This window comes from Nansenia antarctica, assembly GCF_963989245.1.
Source record: "Nansenia antarctica genome assembly, chromosome: 6".
In the NCBI taxonomy this organism is placed as follows: domain Eukaryota; kingdom Metazoa; phylum Chordata; class Actinopteri; order Argentiniformes; family Microstomatidae; genus Nansenia; species Nansenia antarctica.
Genome location: NC_137676.1, coordinates 18,719,265 through 18,731,911, shown reverse-complemented (window position 1 = coordinate 18,731,911; position 12,647 = coordinate 18,719,265). Strand labels below are relative to the sequence as shown.

General features: G+C 40.9%; 1 protein-coding gene across 1 annotated transcript; it reads right to left on the bottom strand.

The window, feature by feature from the left end:
• Window positions 1–5,575: 5,575 nt before the first annotated feature.
• On the bottom strand, window positions 5,576–6,617 carry LOC308159845 (sperm microtubule inner protein 11-like; the record flags this gene model as incomplete). Its single annotated transcript, XM_080533663.1, has 4 exons — window positions 5,576–5,624; window positions 5,730–5,868; window positions 6,090–6,284; window positions 6,527–6,617. 4 exons carry the CDS (start codon window positions 6,615–6,617, stop codon window positions 5,576–5,578), a joined length of 474 nt encoding a protein of 157 aa, XP_080389789.1.
• Window positions 6,618–12,647: the final 6,030 nt, after the last annotated feature.

Below are 12,647 nucleotides of genomic sequence, written 5' to 3'. Positions count from 1 at the left end.
TCCTCTGATAATTATATTACCGTCCGGATTGACATGTCAGTATTTGGTACACATTGCATGATTTTGCGCGATATTAATACTAACATTAACAGTTTTGACCGGGGTGTGAGATCTAAGGTATTAGGTGAGCTCTGTGCAACCAATGGATGTGGATGACATTATTGACTCCCTTGAATCTCCACTATCGGATAACCAAACCACCTAAAAGGTTAATCGACGACGACGATGTAAGTGACGATGGACTGATTTCTTCTTCTGAACCAGTTCTAGCGAATTTACCTAACATTAGCTTGTAAACTGTGCAGTTTGTATGGTCTGGATCTAGCACTCTACAAATCACGGTGGCTGACAACACACAGGGATGAAGTTAGGGGTGGGAATCGCAAGGTAACTCACGTATTGATAACCGTACAATATTTTGCCCCCCCCCCCCCCAATTCATCAACGATACATCACAATATCTGTTAACTGGTATTTCATAACGTGGTTCCAGTGTTGCAGCATTCAGGATATCTGTGTTAACTGGTATTTCATAACGTGGTTCCAGTGTTGCAGCATTTAGATGTCGTATCTGTTTTTCCCCACTTTGCGCCATTTCAGCCATTCATCTTCTTAATTTTGATAACATCACAACATTCTGATAGAACATCGACATGCTAGAAACACATAACTTCACATAATTAGATGATCACACAGCCCCAAACGCGAACACATCCCAAAACGAACGTATTTACAAAAGTCTCCCTTACCAGTAGCCTATGGCAAAGGAGAATAGTAAATCCAATCCACAAATTATGAGTATTTTGTGATCGGTAAACTGCTGTTTATTATATCGAGTGGGTACTTTAAAACGTAAAGTTTCGTGTTATGAAAAAAAACGAGTCTGCGAGTGGTTTCGGCTGCGTTCGTAAATTCGCTCTGGAAATCTGATCAGCAGTCATGGAATGCCTCTTGTCCAATCAAATTACTTGTTGTTGCTACACGTGCGTTGTGTTGTGGGTCTGACAAAACATCCGGCGGGAACAGCTTCTTCTTCTGTGATGTTAAATGGCAGCTTGCACCCGAAACGCAAACATGCATGGAGATGTTTTAATTAGGGTTGGGTATCGTTTGGGTTTTATCCGGTACCGGTACCTAACCGATACTTTAAAAACGGTACCGGTACCGAAACGGTACTTAATTCGGTACTTTTGATTTTTTTAAATGACATATAATATATATATATATATATATATATATATATATATATATATATATATATATATATATATATATATATATATAATAACACGGTCGACAACATTAAACAGCTTTTCACTTTTTTATTGCTGAGGCACAATATATATTAGTTAAATATACACTCAAATTAAAATAAATGAAAATAAAACTCCTGCTGACTGAGGCACAATATACATATATATAATATTACAGTGAAATATACACTCTGAAATATACTGAATCTCTCAGACGCCATTCACCTTGGCAAAGAAGGGAACTTTGACCAAAGACAGGGTGGAGGAAATTCACAGGGCTGTTACCAGGTTTGTGGTCAAGGGACTGCATTCCTTTTCCACTGTGGAATCTCCCTGTTTCAGGTAAAGTGACGTGAAAACAATATTTGTTTACTTTATGTTTATAAATCTGTGCCATTAGACAATTATGTCAAAACAAAACAAAAGTCAAAATGACAATAAAAAAGTCAAGAGAGGTGTCGTATTTTGCCAGAGAAGGCAAATATGCTGATCTTTTTGCAAAATAATTGCTGAGGTGGGAGTTTTATTTTTATTTTATTTTTATTTTTTTATAATATGTGTATATTTCACTGTACTACGCTCGTGAAGTCGCGCTGGAACTCTGACCAGCACTCGTGGAACGCCTCTCGTCCAATCGAATGCCTCTCGAACGCCTCTCGGTCCCTTTATGACGTCGGACCCAGTGTGCGCTTCGGCGCTCTCGGAGCGAATGTACGAACGCAGCCGAATTTACGAACACTAGCAAAATAGCTACTACTACTACTAGCTTCCGTGGCTGCGTTGTCAAACCGAGTCTGTCAACACGAAAACGGGGGTAACTATCGGTTAGTCTACGAGCTCCCTTGGCCGAGCCAACCAGCCGCTTTCTGACTTGGGATTTACTACTTGACAAACTGTCAGTTTGAACCGTCAAGCGTCTCGTGACAGAGAGACGCCAGCTGTCCTGTGTCAGTTCGTGAGCTTAGAATTATAAGTGAATAGCACTGAGTGGAAATTTAACAGGCGATGTCACGTATGTAACATCGATGTCACGCCCCCCCCCCCCGTTGTGAAATGTTAATTCCCCCCCCCCCCCCCCACAATTAGTGTAACAGATTAGTAACAGAACAAGTTATCTCTGCTGATTGAAACAAACTGTTACAGGACTCAATTTACAACAAGTCAAGCCATTTTTTTTACAAGAAACGAGAGGAAACAAGATGGACTCCGACATGGATATAACGATTGTGCACATGCGCCAACTAATGTCTAACAATTAAGTGTTCAATTATATTATATTATAGGTGAAAAATACGGGAGATTTACCGGGAAATATTTAAACGGGAGCACCGCGGGAAAGAAAGGTAAAATACGGGAGAATCCCGGGAAAAACGGGAGGGTTGACAGGTATGCAAACATTACAAATAACAATTACATATAACATGTGGAGCAACATACCTGTATGGAAGACATAGTGTTCCTCTGGTGTCTGTAATTCTTGCAAATCTGCGTATTCAAAATAACACAATACATTTTTATATAATCTGAGCTAGCAACAAAAATGCGGGAACTGAAATGTGAAACATTGCTAGCCAACATACAGAACTCTGGTATAATACAAAATGTTCACAAACGTACAATCAGTGGATACAACTATACAGAAATCATCACAATACATGTAAAAACAAATAGCACAGTACTACACCAACATTTTCACCGTATATTACAGGATTCTCCACACAAATAATAAAATACGAGGAGCGTTTTACATCGTGGACATACCTTCAGATGGTAGTGGAATACTAGCGCGACCACGGGGTACGGCAACAACAAAAGGACAAAAGAACGCGCAGACCTGCAGTACACCCAAACTCCAAAGGGGGCTCCAACAACAACCAGGGCTGCTCAAGCACAGCGAAACTCACTTTCACTCCATCACTTTATTACCCGGTTGGATCCGTCAAAACAACCGGAAGTAAACCGGAAGTAGTTTCTTGACCAGAGCTTTCGCCTCAGATGTAAAATCCGCCATTGACGAAAATCTTTAATTTGGCTCTACAAGTGTTAATATGTCATTTTATGACGTTTTTATATGTTTTCAGGCGAGAAAGTAACCATATATATTCACAAAATGTGTCCAGTTTATCAAAATAACCCGTTTATATATCTGATGTTAACATACTGACTGTGTCCGCGAATGCTATGCTATTGTTATGCTATCTGAATGGTGTACTAGTTTTCACTGAATAAATCGCGATTTCTTTCAAAGAAGGTAGCAGGTGTGTTTATGTCCATGTCAAGGAGAAGGTACGACTTGTATGACAGTAGTGTGATTAGGACATAAGTTGAGGATATTAGTCTACCTCTGATGCTAACTTGTATGGCATAGTGTTTGTGATGCTAACGGCGCCATCTTTGCTATCCCCTCCGGACATATATATTACCGCTGTGTTGTTGCGTCTGCATCGCACGTTGACGTACTTCAAGCCCATCCCACCAGGTTGCGCCAGAACGGTGGGTCACGGTCCGCGGTGTGCACGAAGCGTACTATTCATGCACTGTCTGTCCTGTGTTGTCCTTTTTTTCCCTCCAGATTTTATCCCCTTTTTTCACCCAATTTGGAACCCAACCTAGCACCCCCCCTCTCCCTCTCCCTCTCCCCCCCACCCCCCCTCTCCCTCGTGGCTAGTGCTTAGACCGCTACACCACAGCGGGGCTTCTGTGTTGTCGTGTTTTTGCCTGTCTTTTGCATTTGTATTTGTACTTGTTTTGTTCATGTATATGTGAAAAAAGCATAAATGCACCTTCTGTAAATGCCAAAGCAAATTCCTACATGTGTCAAGCATAATGGCAATAAACGTTATCTGAATCTGAATCTGAATCTTACTGCCGCCTGGGAGCGACACGACGGATAATATTATTGGGGTTTGCGTTACGCCTTGTCTGTGTTGAGGAAGAGGGAAGGAGAGAGAGAGGGGGGGTGGGGGGGAGAGAGAGAGAGAGAGGAGGGAGAGAGAGAGAGAGAGGGGGGGGGGGGGGGGGAGGGAGAGGGAGAGAAAAAAAAAAAAAAAAAAACAGGCGTCTGGGTTAACGGTTGGTCTCTTTTATGGTGATGGACCTGTGGCCACAAGACTTTGCTATTTCCAATGCTATGGAGGTTCATTCTTTCTTTCTTATTATACGGGGAAAGATTCAAAGTAACATTACACATGTTAAAATGTGTTGCATTTAGACTGACCTGACTCAGTTAAAACTGGTTTACTTACAGCTAAAGTTCTTGTTCTGCAGCACAAAAAGACCGAATCACATAACAATACAAAAAGTAAAAGCGGGAACAGTCACAGAACCAAGACAGGAAGTCATAAAAAGCAGAAGTGAGAGTTGTCCCGGCCCAGACAGCTCTGTATTCAAACCCTCAGATCCTGGTCACGTTCGTTCTGTTCAGTGTGTTTGTTGTTCTGCCTGCGCATCTCCTCCCTAGCTTATTAGATGAACTGCTCACCCATGTGTTCCTTCGCAAATAAATAAATTCAATACAGTTCAGACAGTTCTGTCTGAATATGTGTTTAAACCCAATTCCTAACTTTTAAAACTAATTAGGAAAAACGGCATCATGAGCAAACATCCAGTTAATGTTTTATTGACATAAACACTTCTTTATAAGATACAGATTGGATAGCATTTATGGTATAGGCACAATATTTATTTAATACAACTCTGGAGCACTGTCTCCAAGGTTGTCGCTGTCAGTAGCTATCGCTATAGCAACTACAAAGCTAAAATATAGCCCATACATAGCATACACACACACACTTGGCAGCAAAAGACCACTCAGTAACACTGCACCAGATAACAAGAGATAACCATAGGAACGATCCCCTAACAATCTTACAGAGTGACAACTGCTAATTATTTAAACACTATCCCCTGACAAGTAGGTATTATTATTTCATACCAGTAGAGGGAGCCAAAAGCTTGTTTGTATAACACATTCAAAGGCAGTTCTGCTTTATGAAAAAAGCAGCCACAACCTCATATTCAGACAACTGCCATGCTATATGGCTCAGTTTGTTCATAATGAAGGTGGAGGTCATATGCATATGCATCCCAAAAACAGCTCCTCAGTTTATTCATAACACTACTGTATCATAGTAGAAGAACTAACCTTTAAAATAAAGAAGAAACGAAAACCCTCTCCATAAAGTGTGTTTTATCATCATTTTAATCTTGGAGTGTGTGTGTGTGTGTGTGTGTGTGTGTGTGTGTGTGTGTGCACCAACATGAGTGTTTGCATGCATGTGGGGGGAGTGTGTGAGTGAAAGAAACACTGCTGGAGAGAGGATTTAGAATAAGCTGAACTCTCGGTCCGTCATCGACATCTCTTTCACAAACCTGAGGAAAAGAAACATGTAAGCAGAGTGAGAGCAGAACACTGGCATCTCAATTTCTATGACAACAGTTGACCAATCAAAAGACAAAGATAGACATGGTGCTCACTTGGTCATCTCGCTGTTTTTGCGGGGGAATCTTGTGACTTGGGACCAGGATTCCTGCATCCTTTCCTGGCCCCGGCTGGATATCCTCCACCCATACCGCTGGTTGTCCGTCACGGGCGCTGAGTACAGCTGGTTTGGGGCTACGGAAGAAAAAAAATCTGATACAGATCTTGGTACTGATATTTCAAAGTGAGCTTGACTGACTCCCCACCACTATACAGTTACAGTATATTCAAACTGACGTCTTGACTTTCTTTCTTAATGGCACAGTTCAGGTCTGAGAGACCAGCATGTCTGTCCAACTCATTCTATTTCCATGCAGTTAAAAAAAAAAAAGCTAAGTCCTCTACTGTTAACTTACATCTGGGTGTCTGAACCCGTTTGAGCATCTCTCTGTACCGCTCCTGGCTTCCTTTGTGTATGTCTGGGCTGTAGGGGATCGGCTGGTTGTAGATGCTGAATGTGTCTGTGCATTTGGGGGGTCCCCTCTGGACTTGAATGGGGGGCAGTGGCAGTCCTGACTGTTTAGTCCAGTTTCTTGAATCAAACTCATCATCTGTAGAGGGAGGTGTAGTAGGCCTACTGTAGACTGAATACTTACAATCATCCATAGCTAGAAATCACTGCACTGATACAATTACAATCGTTTAAAAGTGAGTTAACACAGACGTTATAGGTACAGAAGTAATGGACAGGGCAAACTTCCAAACAACGGGCTAGCTGGCTAACGCGTTAGCTTACTCACTGATACGCAAATAAAAGCGCTCCTCACTTGTCTGGCTAGTGGCTACTACTCACCGCAGGAAGCCGATTCTCTTCTTGGATTCAGTAACATTTTATCTCCAATGGGATTTTGATAGCCCAAATGTGTAATCCCGAAGAAAGCCATCAAGCACCGTTGCCAGCAACAGTCTGGAGCTGTCCGGGATAGCGAGACAACGTGGGCAAACCGCAGGCTACCTTTACCGAAATAAATCACAACTTCTGTTTTATACGAAACCATGGTAACAAGGACCGCCCATGAGTTGAGCGTCTGGACAGCCGTGGTGGGGCCTGGGTCATCCTTGTCATTTGTTTTAGCAGGAATAAACGTTTATTATGGGTGCTGGCTGCAATCATGTAGATTGTAGAAACTATAATGGTAACAAGTTCATCAACGTTTTAGTTTCCAATTTGGGACCATGAGAAATTTCCAACATAAATCCATTTAGGCTTACCACTGGATGTCTACGCAATTACATCGAGATGAATTCAGATTGTAAATGTTTCACAAAGCTTTGGCTGATTATGTGAGTTATACTGCCACGGGTGTCTCAACCTGAAGGGAGAGTGGGAAAGGCAATGTTAAAGTAACATTGCACTTCCCAATATTCCCTAGTGGTGATGGATCTGCTGCACTTTACCTAATAATAAATACAATTGCAAATTTGAAATAGGCCTAAGAAATTATTTTCCTACAAATGCAATAATTGTGATATATTGATTGTTTCACTATATCTTATATGGTTTCACTGAACTACTAGAACAACGTGAACTTGAATGAGTGGGTGTATTATAAACATAGTACTTCAGTCATGGTGTTTAGGAAATAATCAAAAGTTTATTTATCTGTCAATATATTTGGCAGAGAATGCAATAGTAAGGCTTTAAGGAGAATCCAAGTGTGGTCATAAAAAGTACACACTAAGGGGGAAGGGGATGGTGGAGAGGGTTTGACAATAGTTAATAAGAAGGATAACGATCATCCTTAGCAGGACTCCTTTTTCTTCCCTCTGTCTTTTCTGTCATTCACTTTCTTGTCAGGCCTGTCCTGGTCTTTGTCTTGATGAATTTAAAGAATCCTCTCAGATTCAGATTCAGATTCAGATAATGTTTATTGCCATTATGCTTGACACATATAGGAATTTGTTTTGACATTTACAGAAGGTGCATTTATGCTTTTTTCACATATAGGCTACATGAACAAAACAAGTACAAACACAAATGCAAAAACAGGCAAAAACAGGACAACACAGGACAGACAGTGCATGGATAGTGCTGTATATAAAGTGCAGTGCAGAGTTATTCAAGGTCCAGTGCATGTTCAGTCCTGGGCAGGCTTGGAGGCGGGGGGGAGGGGGAAGCCAGAGTCATTTAGCAGCCTGGCGGCTGAGGGGAAGAAACTGAGCCTGTGGCGGGCCTTTAATGGCAATTTAATTTGACTGAAACAACAACAGATATGATATAAAAATACAAAACCACACAATGACAACAACTTCAGGCTTCATAACATGACGATCAACTCTTTTTGACCTGTTTTCAATTAAATTATCTCAATAAGTCCAATTATTAATTGAAGTGCCTGTACTGTAGGCTTACCTTTTTCTGAGCTTTCTCCAGCTCTATGGCCATCATGCCGAGCTGATCTCTCATACTCTCTCTCTCCTTTTCACGTGTTATATTGACACTCACTAGTGCTGATCTGAGGTGACTCTTACTAGTGTAAAAATGGGTTTTAACTCTGTCCAGTGTTAATGTAATTACTCACTAGTGCTGATCTGAGGTGACTCTTACTAGTGTAAAAATGGGTTTTAACTCTGTCCAGTGTTAATGTAATTACTCACTAGTGCTGATCTGAGGTGACTCTTACTAGTGTAAAAATGGGTTTTAACTCTGTCCAGTGTTAATGTAATTACACACTAGTGCTGATCTGAGGTGACTCTTATTAGTGTAAAAATGGGTTTTAACTCTGTCCAGTGTTAATGTAATTACTCACTAGTGTTGATCTGGGGTGATTCTTATTAGTGTAAACATGTGTTTTAACTCTGTCCAGTGTTGTAAATTACAATGTAATTACTATCTCCCTTGTAAATGGAAATCAAAGCACTTGGAATTCACAATACATTCAAGAAAAATGTTTAAAACATTAAAATATGTTCTTAAAATGTTTATTTAAGAACAAACAATTCAAACATAACATTTGACCTATAGGCCTATACAAATCGCACCGACCAATTTAAAAGTAAATAAAATAATCATTTTGGTTTCTATGGACAGACAAAAAATAAATAAAAAGAAAGAATTTGTCCATAGCTTTTAGCCAGGGCTGAAACTCAGGATGTCCACCTTTTACTTAAACTGTTATCAACTGACAGTAGGGGACAATGTAGTCAAAAGAATCCCTTGCTCCATATGACATGAGCAGATCAAAAGGTTTGTGGTACATGATGTCACTCACATGAAATACCTTGCATGGTGGACTTTGCTTCAAAACAACGTTAAATGCATGCATATGATCATCAAAACATATGGTTTCAAGAGCTGACCCAACCAAAAAAACAGTCTCCTCTTTCACAACAATATCCTTAATTTGGTAAAATACTGGCATTTCACTGACAAATTCACCACAAATGACCAAATCAAGACGATATTCTGTACCATGGTACTTCACCCATTTAACTGACAAAACATATGTGTGCACTGAGACATTCAACTTGACAGCAATCGGGTCATTGACCCTTGACATCTTTCCTGGACCTATAGTTTATCTATCCTGGCTGAATGTTTCCCAATTATATGCCATGTAATTTTGGTGTTTGTTGGCTAAGGTCATAGTGACATTCTTAAAACTCTTCAGTTGCTTTTTAAAGAAAGTGTTTAGCCTCATAGCGCATACACCATGAGTGAAGAATGGGCCCAATATTCCGTATACAACGAGGATAATGTATCATGAAGTGGTGTTTCGGTAAGAGATTTCTATCAGGAAACAAATACTTGAAAAGCCTATGATGTTCAGCTATTAAGTGTTTAAGATAGATAGTCATACCCTCTGTTAGAATAGGAGAAAACACTATGGGCCGGTTTCACAGACAAGGCTTAAGCCTAATCCTAGACTAAAAAACATCTTCAATGGAGATTTTACATTGAAAGTGTGATTTAGTCCAGGACTAGGCTTAAGCCTTGTCTCTGAAACCGGCCCTATATTTACTATCTGTAGTAGTAAGAGAAGCAGCTGCCAATATGTATCACCTTCCTGTACCAGATCCCCAAATATCAATGGCAAATTACGGAGAAGACACCAAGTCTGAGTAGCATTTAGGCCCAAATCATTGCTCCCATCATCCAATTTGACTGCAGGTGGACGATTCCTCCTCTCTGTGTACCCATAGTTAAATGAATGAATTCTACTGTACACCTCTTTTGCAGTTACAAAGTTGGCTTGTATATACTGTAACACAAGTTTTACCTAAAATTGCGCAACTCTTCTTCTAAAATGTCATGCATTATATCAACCGAAAAATGTTCAGTAGTATTGAAATACTGCAGAGAGTTCAGTAAGCAAGCAGCCTTCACACCGTACACGAGGTGTTGTTGGGTTTGACTGCACAGTTTGACAATGGTCTGAGTGCGTGTGTTTTGTCCGTAAAGTCACTCTTGGGTCATCCTCAGAGAACACAGTTTGAAAATCCCCTTTCTCAGTGAGACAAAAACGGCAGCAATAACGAGCACTAAATGATTCCACAAAACCAAACAGGCAATGTATACCGAGATTATCTCCAGTTACTTGGACAATACTGCCATGTATATGACCACTGAAAAACGGAACTGCAATACCCTCAGTCTCAAGTACTTTCAAATCGCTTACTATTGGCTCAAGAATGGAATCAAAGCCATAGGTTTTAAGGTCCTGGCTGGGTATAAAAGAGTGCACATAAGTGTATATTTACCAACATTGAATTAAACTTTGGTGGGAAATCTCTCAAAGTAAAATATATACCCCCCAACTTGTGAATACCCTTCTTTGATCCCAATGGATTAGCTATCTCAAAGTCATCGTAAAAAAGCTGAATTTGTACTGACTTTCTCTTTAGAAAAGAGAGGATGTCTTCATATATAGTCCATCTTCCAAATCATAGTAAACTCCATATTTAGAATCATGCTCTGAGTGAAACATGCCACTTGTGTTTGGGTTCTTAAAAATTGACTGCAATGTCTCGAGAATTGGAACATAAGTACATTTATCAGTTATGACTCTTTGATCATAAGTTCCAGTTGTTTTATTTCTTCTATTGCCAAATCTAACGCCAATGACTTTCTCAACTGGTTGAACTGTTCCCCATTTTTGTCTAAAATAAGCACTTCGTTTTGATACTGAATTCAACGATGTGAAAGGATTTTTAATATTCTGAAAAGACTATTTTCTTACAGTTTCTGGGTCGTTTGAAGATAATGTAGCTGCGTCTTTAACTTGACCCTGTATCTCTTCAACAACTTCTTCCATTGAAGATACAAAACTATTTACAGTGTTTTGACCTACACCTGCAGCCTGCAGTTGTGCAATAGCAGATGCACACATTTCATGTACATTCTTGTTACATATTGGTACAACATGGCTACAACTAGAATTGGAAGGCAAATCAACATTACTTGGCTGATTATCAATAGCTGGATTATCTGCATTAGCATCAAAATTAGCGTTTAACAAAATTGGACAGTCTCCTGCATGTGTCTTGTTCAAATGCTTCCTAAAGCCTGAAAAGGTACCAAATACACGACAACAATCTGCTTGACCACATTTTAGTCTAAGAGTTCTACCAGGGCACATTCCATGTACCAACTTGAGATGCCTCACAAGCAAGTTGGTACTTCCATGAGTAGCATGGCAAACAAAACATATAACAGGCATCAGTGCAGTTTACCTCTAAGGCATTAGTGCAGGAGTTTGGCTCTAAGCTCAGCAACCCTTGGAGTTTCCTTCACCTTACCTATGTCTATGTTGTACACAGTTGTCTGGATAAAGGTGTACATGCTGCGCAGAGATGTATTGTAAGCAGTACAAAAAACGAAGTGAGTCTTGAACAGCTCATCGAAGGCACCAAGAGCACTTGTTGACTTGCACGGCAAGGCTCGCTTGTCCAGGATGATGAAGTACGCATGGATGATGCTCCTCCTGGTCCCCACTGCTAGAAGATATGCTTGTTGGCTCTGGTCAATCGCATCAAGGTGCTGCTGGATACTGGTTCTGTCATGCCAAAACCTGGCACTGCCAAATCCTGGCAGGGCCATCAACGGCCTAATCATTCGAACGCTCTTGCTAATCGTTTGCTAATCGTTCGAACGTTCGACGTGCGTTCCAGACTAGGGCCAATATCTGACCGCCTGTGACGTCATTCTACTGCGCTGTGTTTACTACCGCAGCAGATTAATGTGTGTATCTTAAACTGCGAAGACAAATGTAATCTTCTTGCACTTGAATAGCATTAAGGTTGATGCAGGCTCACTAGTCAGCTATATAATATATAACATTTTATATGAAAACACCTGCTAGCATGCTAATTTCACACGTAATTCGCTCCGCTCCGCTCCCGAGCGAGGGCTGCCCGGGGGGGGGGAACAGACTGTGTGGAGGGGGGATAGGTCGTGGTAGGGCCGGTCTCCTAGCGGCCCACTAGTAACCCGCGCAGAGCTGATGAACTTGAACTTGTATTTTATTAAATAAAGTGATAGATCTTTTTGGTACACTGTGGTCGTGTGAGTGGTATTCTCAGGGTTCTGACATCCGGACCAGACCGGTAAAACAAAGGTGGTGGCAGCAGCTCTCAGCCTATCCAGGTTTAATACCTACCAGATAAACTTTATTACAATAAATTCCATAACTGCATACTACTACGGAGCACACACACACACACACACACACACACACACACACACACACACACAGAGGAAATCGCGCAATCAGCAGGAAGAGAGCGCGGAGAGCACCTCGGGTTGGGAGAGCCCTATAAGACCCCGACTTTCAAATAAAAGCAGAACGGAATAAACGTTATCAAATACAACGTTATAAAATCCAGGTGTGCAGCACTACAATCCCATATTACGGGGCTTCAGCTGGACAACGGGGCGCTTGCAGCGTGCCTTGGTGAAAAGTAGAACTTTACGA